This window comes from Branchiostoma belcheri, unplaced genomic scaffold, assembly GCF_001625305.1.
Source record: "Branchiostoma belcheri isolate BF01 breed outbred unplaced genomic scaffold, Haploidv18h27 scaffold4, whole genome shotgun sequence".
Taxonomy (NCBI): Eukaryota; Metazoa; Chordata; class Leptocardii; order Amphioxiformes; family Branchiostomatidae; genus Branchiostoma; species Branchiostoma belcheri.
The window spans coordinates 2105970-2127155 of record NW_017804020.1 but is presented as its reverse complement, the minus strand read 5'-3'; the positions used below and the strand labels follow the sequence as shown (position 1 = coordinate 2127155).

Here is a 21186-nt window from a genome sequence, read left to right as displayed (position 1 = left end):
AATCTCAGAAGCCGGCTTTATTCAGAACGTTTACAATATAAAGCTGAAACAAAAATTAAAGTTGAACTCTTAGAGCACTTAGCATCTGCTAAAGTATAGAAATGTAATATGTGTATTTAACAAATGTCCCTATTGATGTCTAAAGTAGAACTACAGTAGAACAATAAAGTTATAGTATGAATGATTCTGAATGAAATTTCCATTTGGTTGCCTTTCAATCTGAAACGATTTGCACATTTGGCGTGTCTAAGCCACGTTACTATCAAAATACAATGCGGAAGGCTGAAAATGGACATTTTGTTCAGAAGCATGTTGCATGTGGTTGATCTCACCAACTAATCTGTATGCACAACATTGATAGTAATATCTAATCTGCACTGTTTCACTGCATGGGCGTGTATTGTGCTGCCTTGAAAATAACCATTAATACTCTTATACTTGAAATCTTGTAGTTCTCATCGTTGTCTTATAAATAATACATAGCAGAACATTACTAGTACATCATGTGCAACTTTGTCTTCATCAAAGCTTTCTGCAGTACCGGTATGGAGATATGTCCAAAGACAGTGTTCCTGGTCATTTTAGAATCGTATAGGAACATGGTCTATGTCGTATTGTGTCATATTATGGACGATACATCTGTGTATTTTTGTCAAAAGTTGGAACGACAAGTTTCTCTATGGTCCGCATGCAGCTACCACATCATCTTTTCATCTACATTTTTTGTATTACTGTTTTGTAATCCAGATCTGTACTGTACACCCATGAATGCCCAGAGTTCCCTCACTTTCTTGTTGTACTGTCAGTACATTATGGTACTTCCCTGGATGCCATGAAGCCCTACTACATGTACATGTACTGTCCTCCTCAACCTCCACATAACGTATTATCACAATATACATAACATTGTGCATTTTCCCTTCTGCATCTTACCATTAAGCTTCATTATCATGACTGATCATGTGTTGTATACTCATTGTGATATTGTTTTGTCACTGCATCTAGGTAGTTGAATGCGGGCTCAATACATTCTAATTTAAACAAAAATAGATTTGCATAGCTACCAAGGAATACCAATATTCCAAAGACCTTTTTACTTTATTGAACAAGTAGTCCAGTTTTTAAAGGTTTTAGATATTATTTTGTAAGTTGATGAAGATGAAGATGGGTTTATTTTGTGTACCAAATCTCCTAGTAGTGGAATAACGATATTTGGTTTACCCGCGTTCTAGGGTGACAAGTTACGCAGCAGCTTGTTGACACGGTACTACGGGAAGCAGCACCCGCGGGCAGATCGCAACCGCAAGGAGAGCGGCTCGCCGAATGCACAGCCTCCCCAGCGCCCGTCCGTGGCCAACCCCGCCCCCGGGGCACAGATGGTGGGGAGGGCGGAGATGTCGTTGGCAGAGGTGCAGTGCCACTTGGACAGAGAGGGGGCGTCGCTCCTGGTCACAGACTTGGTCATCAATAGGTAGGAATAACCTTCAGGCCCAGGACATGATTCAAACATTTCCTTGCTCTGGTGTAGAAAGCATCACTAAAAGGTATTGCAGACTTGCATTAATGTACCTGACAATATTTATAACAATGTTTATATGACCAATTGTCAAATGATAATGATAATTTTGTTTTCACAAAAGTACCATATTTGATATTGAAAATTTCAATCCATGACAAATTATTTTTTGGCAACACCTCAGGAGCGGAGGCAGTTTTACAGTACTACGGTTGCTTTGAAGGGCAAGAGTGGGGGAGGGGGGAAGATTTGGTTAAGTTTGCAACATCCAGTGGTAACAATTGTGTTGTACATGCACAGCACCAGTAACAGGGTTTTTGAGGAAGCAGTGGAGCTTGGGATAGCATTGCTAGAAGGTGGCAACAGTACCATACAGGTGAGCCAGCTAGACAGTCTTTGAACAAGTGTAACATTTAACTTTAAGTTGTTTGTAACGTTCATTGTTTTGATGTGTCATTACTTATTTGGACTAATTTTGGACAAACGTCTCTACAAAAAGAAGGTCAATTACATACTGGGTGATGTTTCTTTCTTCAGAAATCTTTTCTCAACCACCTGCGGGATGAAGGAAAGGCAGAAAAGTTCTTCAAGGTTTTCTATGACCGTATGAGAGAGTCTCAGCAAGAGATCAAGGCCACGGTCACTGTCAGTACCGGGGACAGTCTGTCTGGAAACAAGGAGAACAAGGATGTAGCAGTGAAGGACACACCAGCAAAAATAAAGAAAGGTAGGTTAAGCACTGTGTGCTGTCATTTAGTTCACTTGATCAATTGTGGTATGTTAAGATCCAATTTACACGCAGGCAAAAACCTAGCGGTATGACAACTATGTATGCACACAAGCGTACGAAAAAGTAGAATTTTTCCTATGTGTTCCTTAACGTAGGTTCCTGACATATGTCGAAGCAGGCCGATTTACATGGAAAATCGACTTGCAGTTTTCGTACGCTCGTGTGCATACGCAGCTTTCGTACCACCAGGTTTTTGCCACTTGTACTGTAAAATAGATCTATGTGTAGTTTGCTGCTGGTTTGATGTGGGAAAATATTTTCCTTGTTTCATTGTTCCAGTGAGATATTTTTGTACATGTACCACTAACATCTCTGTAGTTCCTAGTTTAGTGTATAACTCTGGGATTGGCTCTGATAGTAGCCCTAACTACTGTAACAGTTACGGATACTATTATTTTCCAAGGGTGTGATCAATCCTTACAAAATAGTAGTAGCCCTAACAGTAGTGTTTTATAATTGTTACACTAATGTCATACATAATTTTCGTACTAGGCTGTATAAAATTGTCCATTTGCTGAAGGTTACTACATGTAACTTAGATCCCTGATTTGGCTGTTCCTGCTTACACTTACAGAGCAGCCAGAGGAGAATCTAACATCTATCTACAGGACTATGGTCCAAGTCTTGAATTTTCCAAGAAAATACCGGGAGAGGGTTAGAAAGCATGATTTGTTAGAGGCAGCTGACCACACGTTGAAGGCCTTTGGTAAACTTAGGCATTACACCACCAGGCGTAGGCTGTCGGCATATGACCAGTGTAACTGTAAGAAACAGGTGTCACTCTTTGACCTGATTTACACGCAAACAAACACCTGACGGTACAAAAAATGCCTATGTACGAAAGCGCACGAAACCAGCGTACATCAGATTTTTCCCGTGTGTAAATCAGCCTGGTTTGGCGTACCCCAAGAATGTAAAAAAACTATGTTCAGACAGTACGTTACCTCGAGGGCTGGCGTGTGATCTGAACGTGCATTCTTGACGTAGTCAAAGCAGGCTGATTTACACGCAAGAAAAATTCCATGTACGCAGTTTTGCACACTTACGTGTGTACGCAGTTTTTGTACGACAGGTTTTTGCTTGCGTGGGTAAGTCGGGTTTTAGCATGGTTTGCGGTGGCTGTGGTGCTCTGTGTCATCGATGCCTTTTATACAAGACTAACGCCTTTGGGTGTGTCTAGTCCTAAAGATTTCGGTGAAAATGCAAGTTGCACTTTTGCATGAAATGCTGCTCGATGTCGAATTTTACTGTTGTGAAAACGAAAGTTAGGGATCTCTCTTGCCTCTTGCTGAAGTCAAAAAGTGCCCTGCACCTGAGCCTTTAATTTCTACATCCTTTGTTCTTAACCCTCGCCATACCGAAGTTCCAGCCACACAGCAATTGTCGTTGCAATGACAGCACAAAGCAGCAGGCTGATGGTTAACAAAGATGAGTTCCTGGTGTGGCAGGATAAAGCTGCTGTTAGCTCCTCCAGTAAGGGGTGATACGTAAAACTCAACTGTTCCTTCCAAATAAAACCACATTACTGTACTTTTTTTATGGTCAATGTTAAGACAATCATGACAACCACATTAAATTTTGTAATATTTCAGCACTGACACCTAGCTGCAGTATGAATCCAGACCAGTCATAACCCTGAAGAAGATGAGACCGCCTGCAACCAAAACATTGGATTATAAACCCACCGGTTGTTGAATAATGAATCTTCTGATATGTTCAATCACATCACGATCATAGTAGTAAACATTGACCAGTTCAAAGTGGTTTCATTTGGAAGCGACACCTGTATGCAAATTTCTCAAGCCTGCTTATGAACGACAAGTTGACTCTCCCAGGTGCAGGTTCAGGCAGCCCAGGTGCAGCCATGTCGGATGACGTGAGGGACCAGCTGGCAGATGCAGCGCTGCAGACCAGTAAGGCGTTTGGTGCCATGAGGCAGGGACCACAGGGAGAGGATGCCGCCAACCCTCTCTCAGGTCAGGACTGCATTCATCAGATTTTAAATTCTGCTCCTTGTCACGTTTAAGTGAATTTACTACCGGTAACCCCAATACAGGGTTCAAATACCCAGTTGCACGGTAGAACCATATTTTGTGTCCATCGTACTTAGAAACCCTAGCAAAAATTGTATCCCTTGTGCAAATGGCCTGCCGAGCAGCAACCCTGTGAAGCTTGACTGACAATGAGAATCACTATTGCTACCATACTAGCGTCAGAAACACACAAGTTCTCAGCAGAGAAAGACAATCAGTCTCAACTCTAGGTGACCTACTGGCACCTCCTGGAAGTCTGAAATTTCGAACTTCTTGTAACAGTGGTATTTGTGCTCATGAACATTGAAACAAATAAACCAAATGCTCAGATGCTTTGAAAATGTAATGTACTTTAGTATCTCTCTCTCTCTCTCTGGTTGTCCATCGTCTCCGATTTAGTATGCAATAATAGAAATCACAAAAGACTACAAAATTGTTTTGTGGAGGATGAAGTTTCTGTTCTTAGGGTTTGACAAGGAGACAGAGAAGAAGAACGAGGAGCGAGGCATGAGTCCTGAGATCGCCATCATGAAGCCCATCCTGAGATTCCTGCAGCTACTGTGTGAGAACCACAACAGGGACCTGCAGGTAGGGCAGGAGGATTGATTCATCCTGAAATAATTTCGGGATAATATGATAAAACATGTGAGGTCGTGTGGCGATGCAAAAGAGTGTTTGGCTCAGAAGAGGTCCCGGGTTCGGGACATTTTAAATATGTTGTAAATATGTACTGTTATCTTTGGTTAAATCGATATGATCCTATTAGAATCTATTATGTAAGATTTTAATGGAATGATTAACAGATTTCATGTTATCATGCAACGCTGTACAATGTATGTAACATGCAAGTTGATTACAATAAATATCAAATCTCAATCTCTTCGAATCCTGCCATGTCACTGATCTTGTGTCCTTTGGAAAGGCACTTAACATGATTTTCCTCACTTCACTCAGGTGGAAATGAGTACCTACATTTTGTACATGTACAGTACCTGTACCAGTACCTGTAATTTCAGTTAGAGCAGTCCAATTTGGCACCAAAATTGGTGCCAAATGGCTTCCTTAGCAGGAAGAAGGTTAAGATTGCTGCATATACAAGTGTACGTGATCATGAGTATATTCTCTTCGACCCCCAGAACTACCTGCGGAATCAGAACAACAAGACCAACTACAACCTGGTGTGTGAGACGCTGCAGTTCCTGGACTGTATCTGTGGCAGCACCACCGGTGGGCTGGGCCTGCTGGGACTGTACATCAACGAGAAGAACGTGGACCTCATCAACCAGACACTGGCCAGTCTGACCGAGTACTGCCAGGGTCCCTGCCACGAGAATCAGGTATTCAACTCTACAACACAATCTGGTTGGTTTCTTCTGCCATTGAGCAACTTCTGGAAGGATTTGACGGATCATGTGTCTGTATCATCAGTGAAAACAGATATTAATAGCTTCTTTATAGACATTGATAGCAACAGTCTGATAGATTTTGATCTTCATCATCATTTGCAGCATATTTTACTTGATACAATGGACATGATGAGCATGCCATCATCTGTAATGTATTATGCATAGTGCTTCAGCAGAACATCTCTTCCAAATTCCAATTTGCATTGGTATTCAAGAACACTCGGTCTGTAGTTTTCAAATGTTGTGTCGGAAAAGGTATTGTGTACAACAGGCAAAATTGTTATGCTGGCTATAGCTAACATTGACTAAATATCCAATAAAAAAACATTAAAAAGTCAGGGTTTGCACAGGCACAGTACAGTACGCTCTGCTGACGTGCTGACATTAAATGGAAATGGACAGTTACGATATACATACTGTGTAAAGACAGTGCTATATTTAGACCAGAGTCACAGAACTGTTAGCCTAAATCATAATGGAAAACTCACTGCCCCATGTGTTCTACAGAACTCCATAGCCTGCCATGAGTGTAACGGAATTGACATCATCACGGCTCTGATCCTCAATGACATCAACCCTCTGGGTACACACCGTATGGACTTGGTGTTAGAGCTCAAGGTAAGTTCCTCATTGTCATGTTACTTCAGCCTCTGCTTTACATGTGTAAACTACACTTAGAATCAGACCATCATTAGATAATTCTAGCATCTAAAGACATTTGAAAATACTGTTAAATCTTCTTCCCCCTGACAGAACAATGCCAGTAAGCTGCTACTTGCTATCATGGAAAGCAGACATGACAGTGAGAATGCTGAAAGGATCTTGTACAACGTCAGTCCAAAACAGCTGGTGAGTCATATAAAATTATAAAAAAGATAAATACATAATATAAACCTAAGTCCTATCGTGAAAATTCATCTGTGTTGGAAGTTTCATGTTTAAAGTTAAAACTTTTGGTCCAACACAAAAAATTCTCTCACCTAGAGCTTTCGCCCAGTCACTCTGGGTCAGTCTACTGAGGAAAAGTTTTAACCTTAAACATAAGTTGGGGTCGTGTGGCGCAGCGGTAGCGCATTCAGCTCGGGACCTAGAGGTCCAGGGTTCGATCCCCACCCATGTCACCGATCTTGTGCCCTTGGGAAAGGCACTTTACACGAATTTCCTCACTTCACTCAGGTGTAAATGAGTAGCTAGCTTCAGTTAGGGACGTCCTCGCATAGGACGTAAACTGGAGGTCCCGTGTTTGAGGAGAGCCACACCTTTCGAAAAAGAGTAGGGGCATGCCCCGGTGTGCGATGGTCCAAATTCTACAGCCCAAATACTACAGTGTAGCAGAATCATCAGCAAGTTGATGTTGGCTACCTTAACCCCAAAGACAAAGACAAGATAAACATAAGTTGTATTTTAAATTTTGTAGTATTATCTGTGCAATTCATGTTTAAATTTTAATGAACATGTCAATGCCAATATCAATAAGGCTGAATCTATCTTCATCCTATAAATCCTTCCTTTGGAAATGTCCATCCAGGTTGATGTGATCAAGAGGGCGTACATGCAGGAGGAGATGAAGGATGATGAGGATGATGAGGACAGTGAGGAGGATGAGGAGGAGGACAAGGTGTCGCCCAAGGAAGTCGGCCACAACATCTATATCCTGGCACATCAGGTTAGGACACTCTAGCAGTGTGGCACTTCACAAACACCCTATACCATGTGTACAGTAGAGTAACTTCCCATCTACCATGTCTACAGTACTGATCTTTTGTGACTTCCCATCCACAGTACAGGTGTTCAAATTGCAATCATAAGTCGTGCAAAAGGTGCTTAATAGCTGAGCATTTCTTGACTAAAATGCATGCAAAAGCTGGGCAGTTCCTTTTTAAGTCATGTTCTTGTCTCATGTAAAACAAGTGTAGATGTTCATGTTTTCATGTGTGGTTATGCCTTATAGATTAGACACACAGTATTGCAGCGAATTAGTGCACATGGTATAGAAGGCTTTTGCATGAGTTTTAATAGCATTACACAGCTTTTAATCATGATTTAAAAGGAATTTACCCCACATTTCTACAAGGAATAAAAAAGTTAAAACTGCATGTAAAATGTGTGGAAAGGGAAGTTAATTGAGATCTGGTATATCTAGGAACATCAGGCCTAACTTACCAACTCTAGCAGTAAAAGTGCAGCACTTCACAACTCTCTTATACAGCTCCAATTTTACCAGAACTGTCAAATTCCGAGCCCTGCCATTTTTTCCATGAACTAAACAGAACAAGTAAAGATAATTCTAGTGCCAAGATATGTACAATGTACTTACGAGTCGTAGTTTTTATCTCTGCAGCTCTCGCAGCACAACAAGGAGCTGGCAGCCCTGCTGAAGCCCAGTAGTGCTGCAGACTATGGCAACACAGCCCTGGAGTACTACGCAAAACACACTGCACAGATCGAGGTAAAACAAGAAAAACATTCCAGTATTGCAAGGACAGTCTTCTAGCTAGCAGCCATCTTTCACCCTTTTTTTGCTGCTCATGACAGACAAAAATTTTGCCCAATCTGTCGTCTTTATTAGACAAATATTGGTGTGTAAACATATACGTGTAGGAAGAGATGTCAAGCATATTAGTCTACCAGCAAAATTTGCCCCTCAAAATGCATGAAATATTGCTTTAGAGGGTCAAGATTTCGACCCTCAAAAAGCATGAAACAAAACGTCAGGCTGGCTAGAACACTGAGCAAGGACATTTGAAGTGAAGTCAAAAGTAGTACTTCAGTTGGAACCACTTAATTGTTTCAATAATTATTGGATCAAAGATACCTAGCACCATGATACTTTACAACATTTAACACCTCTTGAGATAGTTCTGAAAACATATCAAATGTCACTTTATTTTTTTGTTGGTTTGAACTCTCTGGAAATGATTGTCTGACACACATTCACACAGTATAACACAGACACACACACACACACAAACGCTACCAAAAACATAACCTTTTTGTCAACACCTTTCTCCATCCCTCAGATTGTGCGTCAGGACAGGACCATGGAGAGGATTGTGTTCCCCGTGCCCAGTATCTGTGAGTACCTGACGGAGGAGACTAAGTCGCGCGTCTACCACACCGCCGAGCGCGACGAGCAGGGAAGCAAGGTGTCTGACTTCTTTGAGAGATGTGACGACATGTTCAACGAGATGAAATGGCAGAAAAAACTCAGAGGTTGGTCATTGTGTTGGAATCACGAAATTGTCGATGTTGATGAAAGTTTGTCTGAAATTTTGCGATAGATCTTGACACCTGAACTGTAGATTATTTTACATAGAAACAGATTAATGTAGTACTACGATCTTTCTTCTATGTACAATGTAGTTTGAAACTGTTAAGCCATTCAGGCCAAATGTCGAATCGTCATGAAACTCAGGAAAAAGTTGCTGTTATTTGTAGAAGATATTTGTAAAATGGAATTCTTTTTGTACCTATGAATCATTTTTTAGATATCTTCATAATTTTGCAGGACTATTTTTGTGGCTATTCTGTTTCATGCATGCCAACCAATAGGGTTGTTTGTAACGATTGAACTTGTCATGTTAGCCAATGAAAGTAATGTTTATGGGTTGTATTGTTCAAATCAGCCAATGAGACTGTTTGTTGTGTTCCAGCCAATCCCACCCTGTACTGGATCAGTGCACACATGTCCCTGTGGAGCGCCATCTCCTTCAACCTGGCCGTCCTCATCAACCTCCTTATAGCCTTCTTCTTCCCCTTCTCAGGAGGAACAGGAGGTAGGACTGAGACATTGAGCTGATTTAATATGTGGCAAAAATCTTATAACTGTTACAAAAACTGTACACACACACTAGTGTATGAAAACTGCGGACGTTAGATTTTTCCTGTGTGCAAATTGGCCAGCTTTGACATATGCCAACATACATGTACATATAGATTGGACACCAGCCGTTGAGTTAACGTACGAAATAAGGTTTTTGCCAATCGGGTCCAAGACATACACATTTCTGAGATATACATGCAGTTTGCAGGTGAAGTAGTTTTGTTAACTCTCTGTCAACTTTCAGGGTATTCTTCAGGACTATTTGCTTTAGCCCCCCTTCCACAATTGCCGATCAACTGTTGAGTCACCAAAATAAGATTTTAGACTGGAATATGATGCACAACATAGAAAACACTCACACACACAAAAATTGTTCTTTGTGAAATTTGTGGAGCGATCTTTCAAATGTTACAGCCCCAACCCCAATGTTTGTTTTCTACAATGACCAGAACTTGACCCGCGGCTGTCCGGCCTGGTGTGGACGGCCATGCTGGTGTCCTTGGCAACAGTCATCACCCTGCCCAAGGCTTCTGGGATACGAACGCTCGTGGCCTCCACCATACTCAGGCTCATCTTCAGCGTAGGGCTGGAGCCAACCCTGTGGTTAATAGGTTGTGCAAATGTGAGTGAAAACTACCATTCATTCTACCAAGCTCTAGAGTCCTACAAAATGTATGAGGGCCTGCATCGGGGGTAGTAATTTTTACAGCAGATTATGATTTACGTTAAATTCTCAAAGCTGATTACAAACCATTACACATTAAGGCTTATATGTATTGATTTTGAATAACGATGATTTGGGGTGGCTGCCTACAGATTAAGAAGACTAAAATAAAAAGGCCTGATTACACGTTACAAAAAAGGGCATGCAGACCCTCATGTACATTGCCTTGATGCAATGTTTTAAAAAGTGTGTTAGAATGTTTGACAAATGTCCAGTACTATTGCAACTGCTCATAATCGGGTTGAGGTAAAGATTTAATATTAGTGTTAGATGTAACTTGGAAAGAAACTAAAACCTTCAAGTTTTCAGAATTAATTGCTCAGTAATGCACGCAAGCTTATTACTAGTACCATAGTTAGTCACTGTGTTTAACCTTCTCCCTGCTACCTAACCCCATAAACAATTATAGAGGAAGAGTAGCCAAAGGGCTACTCCAGTGTGCTAAAGGTTAATAGCGTCTTCCCTAGTGACAGGTGTTCTTTCTGTCTTAATTGTAGCAATATATGTCAAAGCTGACAATGTACATGTACTTGTATTCTCTCTCACTTCTCTCACCCCACATCAACCCCCCTCTCTGCACCCCCCTCTCCCAAACACTTCCCCCCTCCTGAACATGGGGTACCAACAGGTTGGGACTATGTGCTTCATGGTAAATGGTGTCTTCTTGCTCTCAGTGTTGGCTGTAGCTGTGCACTAGCTGCAGTGTTATTAAATCCTCCTGTATACATAGTAACTGTTAGACCTGTAGTGATATGTAGTTAGATAGCTTTAAACAACCTTAACAGTTAGATGTGCAAAGGTTAGTTGTGACGGGTCGTTCGGTGTAATATAACCAGCTGCCAGCGCGCTGTGTGCCTGCAAAGCTGGTGTGTTACGCCGAAGGACGGTTATACCGGCTATACCAATACAGATACAGACAAATACTAGGCCGCAGTATAGGAAGCTAGTCTTCAGCTTTGCTGTTCACACTCTCAAATTTTACATGGAAACAGTTATAGAAAATAACTTTCGTTACATTTTTTTGATCAGATTAAATAATAACAACTGTGCAACAGTGAAATTTACTAAATGAAGATTCTGAATAAGCTACACCTCAGAATTTTATAGGTTGAAATAAAAGATAAGCATTTTTCTTTCCACCACGTGTGTAAAAGTACATGACTTTTGTATGTATAGTTTAATGGTGGACATACCTCATATTTCATATTTGGAATATTCTGTAACGTCAAAATATGAAGTACAATTTGTCCTCAGACAGATTTCCTCATCCAGAATATTATTTGTATTCCCACCCTGAAATTGCATTATTGGATGCCTTTAATATTATTGCTTGTGTGTTTTTTACCAGGTTATAAATAAAGCTGTGTTCCTGGTCAGTCTGCTGGGGAACAGGGGAACCTTCACCAAGAACGTCCAGGCCATCATGGGGGATGTGGAGCTGTGGTACTACGTGGCTTACCTCATCCTCTGTGTGCTGGGGCTCACCATGCACGAGTTCTTCTACTCAGTACTCGTAAGTTGGCACAAACCGCGCGAATATAAAATGATTTACAGTATGTCTGACCCTTTCCAAAATCATATCCAGTTGGTTGAGTAACTGCTTTTTGGCGTAAATCATTTTATATTCGCGGCACTATTATATTCACGATTTTCATGGTCATGTCTGTACTATAAATTTATCATTACCGCGAACAAATAATTTGCCGACTTTTTTCTTCTGCACGTCACCACCACAAACATATAGTTCAGCAAACGTCCAATTTTTCTCAGACTGCGACCTAGCTACACTGCTACCGTTATTATGATGTGATTTACAGTATCATTGCAGTGTTCCAGCCAGCATCTGTCTTTTTCTGATCGTGATAGACAAAAATTTTGGCCAATACATGATCTCTGACAGATGAACATCAGTGTGTAAAGATATATGGAAAGAGATGTCATTTAAACAAAGCTTTAACCACTTTGAGCCATTGTCCAGCTTCCCCATTGTACCAGTTTTAACCATTTTATGTCATGTGTTGTCCAGCTCCTGGATGTCGTGTACAGAGAAGAAACCCTGTTGAACGTGATCCGGTCAGTCACCAGGAACGGACGGTCCATTGTCCTGACCGCGGTGCTGGCCGTCATCCTCATCTACCTGTTCTCCATCATCGGTTACCTGTTCTTCGAGGACGACTTCTTGGTGGACGTAGACCCGGCACCTCACCTGATGCCAGGTGTGTACAAGGACCATTTTATAAGTCAGGGTGTCTTGTCCCTGAATGGCATCAAATGGCTGTATGGCTCTCCTAGCAGGCACTTTATCTAAAGATCGCAGGTTCAATTCGTTGATGTTGTGTCCTTGGGAAAGGCACTTTACATGACTTTCCTTGCTCCACCCAGGTGTAAAATGGGTACCTGACTTCAGTTGGGGAGGTAAGAGACAGTGGAAATAGAGGGATGGTCTCCGCCTTGTAATATTGTGCCCTAGACACTTAATGTGCCTAGACACTGCCCCTAGGACAAAAAGACTTTTCTTTTCCCTAATCCATATATTATATAACATGTGAATGAATGACATTAGGATTTCATTATATTCTAGTTTTAGTGAATGTCATAATGATTGTTCTTATTCAGACCAATGCTACATGATATTTACTGATATTTAATGGCATGGATCGAGGAGTGGAAGAAGGACTTACACATTTGGTAAGAGAATGCCAGTTTCCCTTCCATTTTCCCTTCTCTCTGCCAATTGTGCTGTCCTAACATTGCTTCCTCTGCCCTGTTCTCAGCTCTAGCTGGAGGAGGGATGATGTGTACACAGGAGGGCGGTTGTGAGGGTACAGACTCACCCATGGCAGCTATGTTTGGTTCCAATAACACAGGTAAACATCAGGCAAACTTCTTACAAAACCTTTAGTCAAAGACCCTGTCACGGTCACATAGCCGAATGTGGCCTCCCGAACACTGCCAAATTCCTTGCAACTATGGTCAGGAGTATGACGGGAGAAACATGGCTGTGGTTGGCCGGTGGTCTGAAAGATCAGCTCCTGTTTGGCTGCGCCAGCGAATGTTTCAAGATGTTTAAAACTTGGTTGGCTGGTGTTCGGGAGTAGGTCATCATTGTTTGAGGTGTGTGCAGGAGTCAAATTTGATTAAGATTTAATGCAAATTTGTTTAGATTCATGGCCTAAATCTAGTCAGACTTCTCCCTAACTTAAGCCTTGGATGTGTGACAGGGTCCTAACCTTTGAATACTGTAACTCACAGAAATTTGATTGCAAGTTCCATGCCTGTAGCCAGGGGGAGTTCCCGTACACACTCGAAGATCCACCCAGTGGGATTCTAATCCTATTTGTCTCTGATTTTCCCTTTAGAATCTTCTCAAAAAATCAGGAAATGCCATTTCAGAAGGTTCAATTTTCAATATTTTCCGGACCCCCCCTAGGAAGCTTGCATGCACTCGCTGGTCCCTCGGACATTAGGGGGACCCCAAGCAAAATACTGGCTGCGGGCATGAGTTCTGTTGAAAATGACCACTCGTGAAGAAAATGTGTTGTCCCACAGAGAATGTTACGGAGGTGTTGCTGCCTGTAGAGGAGGGGGGTGGGGATGAGAAGGAGAGAGCCTGTGACACCCTCATCATGTGTATCATCACCACCCTGAACCAGGGCCTGAGGAACGGGGGAGGCATCGGGGACGTCCTCAGGAACCCTTCCAACAAGGTAACCAGGAACTGCACGTACATGCATGTAACACTATGTTGCAACAAAACCTATATATGTATGTCACATTAAGCTTGGTACTGCATTTCTGCACAGTAACATTTAGCTCCAGCACTTGATGAAGGTGACAGATGGTCACAGAAATGTTGGCTTATTTAAAATGGTTGTGAATGAAAGAACTTTTCATTTACCAACCTGGTGAATCATTTATGACGGTAACCAGAGTTAACCCAAAGACATGGGCAGATTTTACACTGTACAGTGTGTTAAAGGATGTCATCAGTTTGTAGATGCTGCCATATTGGTGTGCAGTTGGTTTCAACCCTTGTTCTGGCTAGCATCCGTCTTTTCGTCATTTGAAGTACGCTGTCAACAACTGCAGTAGGTGCATTATCATTAGATTTAAACAATGTTTAGAGTAAGATGTTCAAAGGTGAGGTGTAACAAGTAATATAGTGTAATGTGTATTGTAATGTAGCCTGCTGCCACCATGCCGTGTGCCTTCGAAGCTGATGTGTTACGCCAAAGGGTGGTTATACAGATACAGATATAGAAGGAACTTTTGCTCAATCCATCATCTTTGCATGTGTCAAGAAATTAGATTCTTTAACCTTCTCCCTGCTGCCGAACCCCATAACCAACAGAAAATTGTAGATAAATGTCTACTTCAGGTTAATACCCCTCTCTTTTGTCTGTCTTCCCCCTACAGGAGTCGTTGTTTGTGTTCCGAGTGATGTACGACCTGCTCTTCTTCTTCGTCATCATCATCATCCTGCTGAACCTCATCTTCGGTATCATCATCGACACCTTCGCCGACCTGAGGAGCGAGAAGCAGCAGAAGGAGGAAATCCTCAAGAACACTTGTTTCATCTGTGGTAAGCTAATTATGTTTACCAAAGAAAACATGTTTTTGCTCTGTTTCTTCTTCTTCTTCTCCAAACCAATAAGATCAATGACCTGAACCAGACATCTGTCACCATGGAAACTGGTGTTGGGTTACATCATGTTAACAGAGCAGACCATATGCATTTGCTTTGCAAATGTTACCTTTCTAACAGGATGCTAATAGGGGCTAATAGGATGATAGGGCTGATTAGCCACACTAGATGCTGCACACAGCCATAACACCAGTTCTACCATCATCTCTTGAGATGGAAGGATGCCTACAGAAGTATTTACATGCATACAAAGGCATATGAGGGTGGCTCAAAACAGCTCACTAGTTCAGTTTTGAACTGGGTGAGAGATCCCACCACTTCCATGATTGTTTTAATCGACTTGTCTTTTCAATCCTTTTGGTACCATAGGTCTGAACAGAGCAGCTTTTGACAACAAGTCTGTGTCGTTTGACGAGCACATCAAGGAGGAACACAACATGTGGCATTACCTGTTCTTCATCGTGCTGGTCAAAGTCAAGGATCCCACCGAATTCACAGGACCAGAGAGCTATGTGTACCTCATGGTCAAGGTAAGAGGCCTACAGCATGCTTCTGTTATAAAGAAAGATATGACTAAATAAATGTATGTGTTGTTTACTATATCTTGTAGTGACTTTGACCCGAATGACCTGCTGGCAACAACCTGACATGACAGAAGAAAAACTGTGTACGCAAGCAAGCTTACGTGATTTATGCCCATGTGAAATTCAGGTCTTTTTACATCCTGTGTGTCTGGTATTACAAATGTATATGTTCACCAGACACAAGAAAAAATTGTTTTAAGGTAAAACTTTTGTTCCAAAACAAAAGGGAAAATCTCTCCTCGAGCTTTTGACCAGTCACTCTGGTCTTATTCAGTAGACTGACCCAGTGAAACTTGTGACCTAGCTTCTCTGAAGTGCATGTCAACACTGGGTCAAAGCCTTCATGGTCAAAGTTATCTGGTAACAATGTCCGCCATAGTTGTGGTTGAGTGAAGGGTGATGGGCCCTGATGTAAATAGCCTCTTTCACTCCTCTCAGGAAGTAGTCTTGTTCCGTACCCAATATTATTACAGTTTACCCAACATGTAACTACCAACACAGATGAACTTTCATGATAGTAAAGGAAAAATCATTTGTCCCTGCTGTCCTTCCCAGGACAAAGACTTGGACTGGTTTCCCCGGATGCGTGCCATGTCTCTGGCTGTAGACGAGGGCGACAGTGAACAGAGCGAGAGACAGAATCTGCAGGCGCAGTTAGAGGCCACCACCAAACTGGTCACCACCCTGTCCACACAGCTGACCGAACTCAGGGATCAGGTCAGTACAAGATGAGCTCAACCTATTCATTTGCTGCCATGCCTGGCCTTATCATCTCTCTCTCTCTCTCTCTCTCTCTCTCTCTCTCTCTCTCTCTCTCTCTCTCTATCCGGTTTAACGTCTGTAGTTCCCTGTGTTCTGAGGGTTTGACATGCTTGCACACTGATGCTGGGGCTTGATGCTAGCTTGCCATTTGCCTATGTCCTGTGGTTCTTGGGCACAGCAAAATATTTTCATCTGGTTGGTAAAACATAGGATATTGAGGTTCTTATACAACTGGTAACAACTCTCACCTGCTTACATTTCGTTGTCTATCAGACACCTTCATCAGAGCTTCTTACTGGAGTACTGTTTCTTGCAGCGACATGACATGACATACATGTATAAGTGGCGGTTTTTGCAGCAAGAACACAATTCTAAACGTGGTTGCTTTTGTATCTCCCTGCAGTGTAATAAAACCATGTGCATCATATCACACATACATATGTACTAGCAGATGACATGCCAAACTACTTTCCAATGCAGCCCACTAGTTGTGAGTTAAAGCTGCGTACACAAAAAATCCAACCATCTGCAATACTCCGCTGGAAGTCACTGACTTCTTTCACAGAGGAAAAAGACTTCACTCTGAACAAAAAACTAATGTGAAACCCCATGTGCCATCTTTGATGTCCAAAACGTGTGAGTTACCGGTATGTCGTCTCGGCTTTAAAGATTTTTTTTCTGCTTTGAAGATTTCTTTCATCTTCACCAAAAGCCAATTGTTGCTTACATTGTTCAGAAGGCCTGCCCTGGACATGTTCTACCCGTTTGTCCAGTCCTGAGTTGATTGACAGCCACAGCAGGTGTTCTTCCTGAGGACTTCTGCAGTCTGACCTTGATCTTGCAGGCAGTGCCCCCCAAACAAACAATCCCTGCTAAGTGGTTTACTGTTGCACCTTTCACCAGATGTAGGCAGGTGCTTCCAACAGCAGGAGTCCACGCTTCCAACAAGACTATTTTGACAGAATGTCTTGTTTGAGTATTCCCTGTACTGATTATTCATGACCTATATAGGTCATGAATAATCAGAGATTTCAGACTTCCTGGAAGTGTGTAATTCTTTTTTCATGTTTATTCCCATTATTCCCACTAATCATCATAAAGCGTCATTGAAAAATTCTTGGTATCACATAGTTGAACACCAGATTGCCCCAAATCATGGCAGAGCATATAAGGTTAAAAGAACATTCCAATGAAGTCGCTCCCAAAGACTTACTGTTAAGCTTTGTTGACCCTCCTAAACTTACCAAAAACTGTTGTCAGGAGCCCCCCATACAGACCCTCTAATAAGTTGAGAGCTGATTATTGGATCCAATGTCTCAAGGGCCCTCAATTGTAACACCTGCACAGCCCTCTGTCATTTCTTCTCCGCCCACACTACACACTACTTGTCTGCCACCTCTCTTCCCTGTCTGTCCATCCTCCTCCTCCACCCCCTCTCAAGCCCTCCCTTCCTCTGGGACTACTGAATCAGATGTGTCTCCCAGACTGTTGATGTTGGGTGGTTCCCTGGACAGTCACACCCTGAAATACTGCCAGTTAAGTTGGCATGACTTCACAGACAATACTAAATGTCTCACAGTAAGGGTTTACTTTGGCTCACCAAACAGAACAAAAGTAGATTATGGGACACAAAGTATACAACACGATTTACAAGCAAGCAAAAACCTGGCGGTACAGTTTTTTGTATGCAAGCTGGCATGGCTGAGGTGACGTTCATCTACGTACAGGCCGATTTACATGCAAGAAAACCTCTGCATACATGATTTTCGCACTAAAAAATTGACAAACGCAGTTCTTCAGTGTTTTATGACCAACATCTGTTATTTTATGGATTAGAAATGTCAAAACATCTCCTATTTGCTGGGGGCATGACCCTGTAAACACTTGAGTGTCTATCTGGCTGTGGGGATCTGTACCAGGAGCACATGTGGGGATGTAATGACCATCAAAGGGTCACCAAGGTCAGGCAGGGGAGGGGGGCACTCCTGCCAGTACAAACATATGAGTAATGTCCTCTATGTAGGTGAAGTCCCTAAAGCACATGTCCCACATTCAGAATCTACCTTCTCCCTACCTCCAGCACAAAATGTAGTCTGGATGCCAGACCCATAGGGGGGCCTGCATGCCCTTTTTCGTAAGGCATAATCAGCCTTTTTAGTCTTCGTAATCTGTTGGCAGCCTCCCCAAAAATCAACGTAATCCGTAATAGTACATTAGCCGCGAAGCGTCAAGTCGTAATCAGCTCTGAGACTTTAACGTAATTCCTAATCGGTGGTCAAAATTTTGCATAATTCGTAATCACGTTGCACCCCCCATGCAGGCCCTCTTCTTTGGGCCTTAGTATGTGCTATGGATTTAGCATCCAGGCTTGCACAAATGCAATGTTCTTCAACCATCGGTTTTTGACTTGGAGACTTGGATGCAAAGAAGAAAAAGAACCTTTTGATCTTCATGTTTCAACGGTTTTAACAAGCCCCTTGGTACCTCATTAGGGTGGTACCAACATAACTTCAGATGCACCAAGTTAACTGCATGTTTCTTCTCCAGGATAGGTTTAAATTGGCTTGTCAGCCTTGACACGCTGCATCTGGCAGTGATTAAGGAGGAAAATAAGCACCCTCCAGGTGTTCTGGGGTGGCTCCCACCAACTGCAGCAGGTTGTCTCCACTGAAAATGAACACCTGCTGTCAGGTACAGCAAGACAAACTGGTCCCTACTTCCTGACTGACCTTCAACAGCAAGGCAAACTAACTGCCATGGTCAATGTCTGAACTCATTAACAAACTACAAACTGTGGCCTAAATTTAGATGAAGGTCGCTTGATGTTTTCCTTGTGAAATAGCCTGGGTGCCAGACTGTTCCCAGGGCATACTGTACACAGGCCAACATGCTAGCCTGGATTCCAGACTGTTTTCAGGGCCTGTGTCCTAGGCTCCAGGGCCAACATGCCCCCAAGGAAATTACAGAAAACCACAGCCCCCCTAAGTTAGACCAGGACACTGGCTAACTCTGACCCTATCATGCTATCGTGCCATGGGTCTGATCACATCCAGGCTACTTGTGAAATGGATGAAATTAAAGATTTTGATACTAGTATATCATATAAACACGCCTAAAGCACCTTGAATGCTGCTCTTTGTGAGTGAGCAGAGGGTGGCAGTTTTGTGGAGGAGATCTCATTTTCTGCAGAAGTGTCCTGGGAAGTACATGTCATCCTGGTATTTGCCCTCTGCCCTGTAGTGACCATGATGAAGTGTTTGTCCATCCACTGTGAGCAGACATGAGCCTGCTTCAGTGACACTCTCTGGTGTGCAGACTACAGGGTGTGTCAGAGCGGAACAAATTCAGTGTTTTAACCACCTACAAAGTTGGGGTTATGGCGCTAATTTAATTAACACTGTAGGCAGCTGTTTCTTCCCATATTGGCAAGATCCCACTATTATTACTGGATAATTTGGAGTGCCAAAACATTCAGTCACAAGGGTCTGCATGGGGGATCCTGGCAAATTTAGGAGGGATGATAGGACAACGCTTAGTAGTAAATTATTACTAAGTTGTTGTTGTATAAGGATTTGGAAGCAACTTTTCTGGAAAGTTCTTTTCTATTCATGGGGTGCCTTCCAAAACTTTTCATGTGGTGTCTTGCAAAACTTGGGTGCTCCCATACTAATTGTGGGTAATCTGACATTCAACTACACCATGCAAAGATTTATTCAATAACACTTAATGATGAATTCAGGATAAGAAATTAAACATACAACGTGGAACAAAAGCCAAAAATTACAAAAAAATTCCCCAACAGTCCTTAAAATTAATGTTGAATTAAATCATCCAAGTATGATTAAAGGGGAATTAAAATGGCCCACAACACCTCACAGAAAAAGGCATGCAGACCCTCATTCCCTGATCCAGTAGAAAGCAAAGGTTGTCCTTGTCAGTGTTACTTAAGTGTTGATAGAAAGCAGCAGGAGAGATGGTGCAGATAGAGCAGGCCTGTGGGCTGGGCCAGGTCACTGCCAAGTGTGGCTGTACCAGAGATGATTAACCAGACTCATCAGGAAGTTTGACCCACCCTGCGGCTACCCTGCATCAGAGCAGGCGTCCTGCTAGAAATAAGTCTGTCTCAAACTTGATATGGACCAGATGCTGATTTAAGGTTCTGCGTGGCCTTTTCCGAAGAGCATAATGAGCGCTTTTAATTCCTCGTAATTCGTACAGGATCACTCTAATTCAACAAAGAGCATAATCGGCGCATTTTGCGTAAAGTGTAATTGGCCCCTTTAATATTACATAATACACTGTACGTCGTAGCTATTCATATTTTACCGTAAAACATAATGGATGAATTGTTCGTAAAGTGTAATAAGACTTCTCCAATATGGTTCAAAGTCGCAAACAGGTGTCTCAAAACCTCTCAAGTGTCGGGTTGTCCGAGTGCTCAAGGTCATTCTTTTTGCTCTACCTCCTTTTATATGTGTTTGGAACCTTAGAATTTAGAGTCGAGCGTAATAAAGAGGTTTCCTGATTTTAGCGTAGAACATTGCGGGCCGTGCCAAATTTAGCATAAAGCATTGCTGGGACCCCCAATGGGGCCCCATCTAGACAGACCCCTAAAAACTTCTCCTAGAAGACAAGTGGTACCAGATCTGTCAATCACTCTATCAAACTCTCCTTACAATGATCAGCAGGATTCTTTTGAAAAAGTTATTGTGATGTACATTCAATAAAGGAAGAGTTAAAGATCACGGTTATGGAGCAAACTTCAAAGGTCATGCAGCATCTGGGTGTGGGAGGCAGAATTTCAGAAATATGTGTCACTGACACGTGTAACATGTCATGCTGTTTCTTAGAAACAGTGTAAACACTCATCCCTCTTTAAAAGGTTGTGCTTTATTTCACAGCG

General features: G+C 42.3%; 1 protein-coding gene across 1 annotated transcript in view; it reads left to right on the top strand.

The window, feature by feature from the left end:
- Positions 1-21186, top strand: part of LOC109477077 (inositol 1,4,5-trisphosphate receptor-like) — a 122976-nt gene that overhangs the window by 98013 nt on the left and 3777 nt on the right. Inside the window, exons 41-61 of the mRNA XM_019778122.1 lie at positions 1233-1471; positions 1817-1892; positions 2054-2243; positions 2881-3069; positions 4142-4282; positions 4806-4927; positions 5476-5676; positions 6253-6363; positions 6499-6594; positions 7274-7411; positions 8087-8194; positions 8766-8958; positions 9399-9521; positions 10018-10190; positions 11641-11805; positions 12319-12508; positions 13067-13159; positions 13842-13999; positions 14709-14874; positions 15307-15467; positions 16077-16238. Coding sequence (XP_019633681.1) covers positions 1233-1471; positions 1817-1892; positions 2054-2243; positions 2881-3069; positions 4142-4282; positions 4806-4927; positions 5476-5676; positions 6253-6363; positions 6499-6594; positions 7274-7411; positions 8087-8194; positions 8766-8958; positions 9399-9521; positions 10018-10190; positions 11641-11805; positions 12319-12508; positions 13067-13159; positions 13842-13999; positions 14709-14874; positions 15307-15467; positions 16077-16238 — 3195 coding nt within the window. The remainder of the gene's footprint in view (positions 1-1232; positions 1472-1816; positions 1893-2053; positions 2244-2880; positions 3070-4141; positions 4283-4805; positions 4928-5475; positions 5677-6252; positions 6364-6498; positions 6595-7273; positions 7412-8086; positions 8195-8765; positions 8959-9398; positions 9522-10017; positions 10191-11640; positions 11806-12318; positions 12509-13066; positions 13160-13841; positions 14000-14708; positions 14875-15306; positions 15468-16076; positions 16239-21186) is intronic.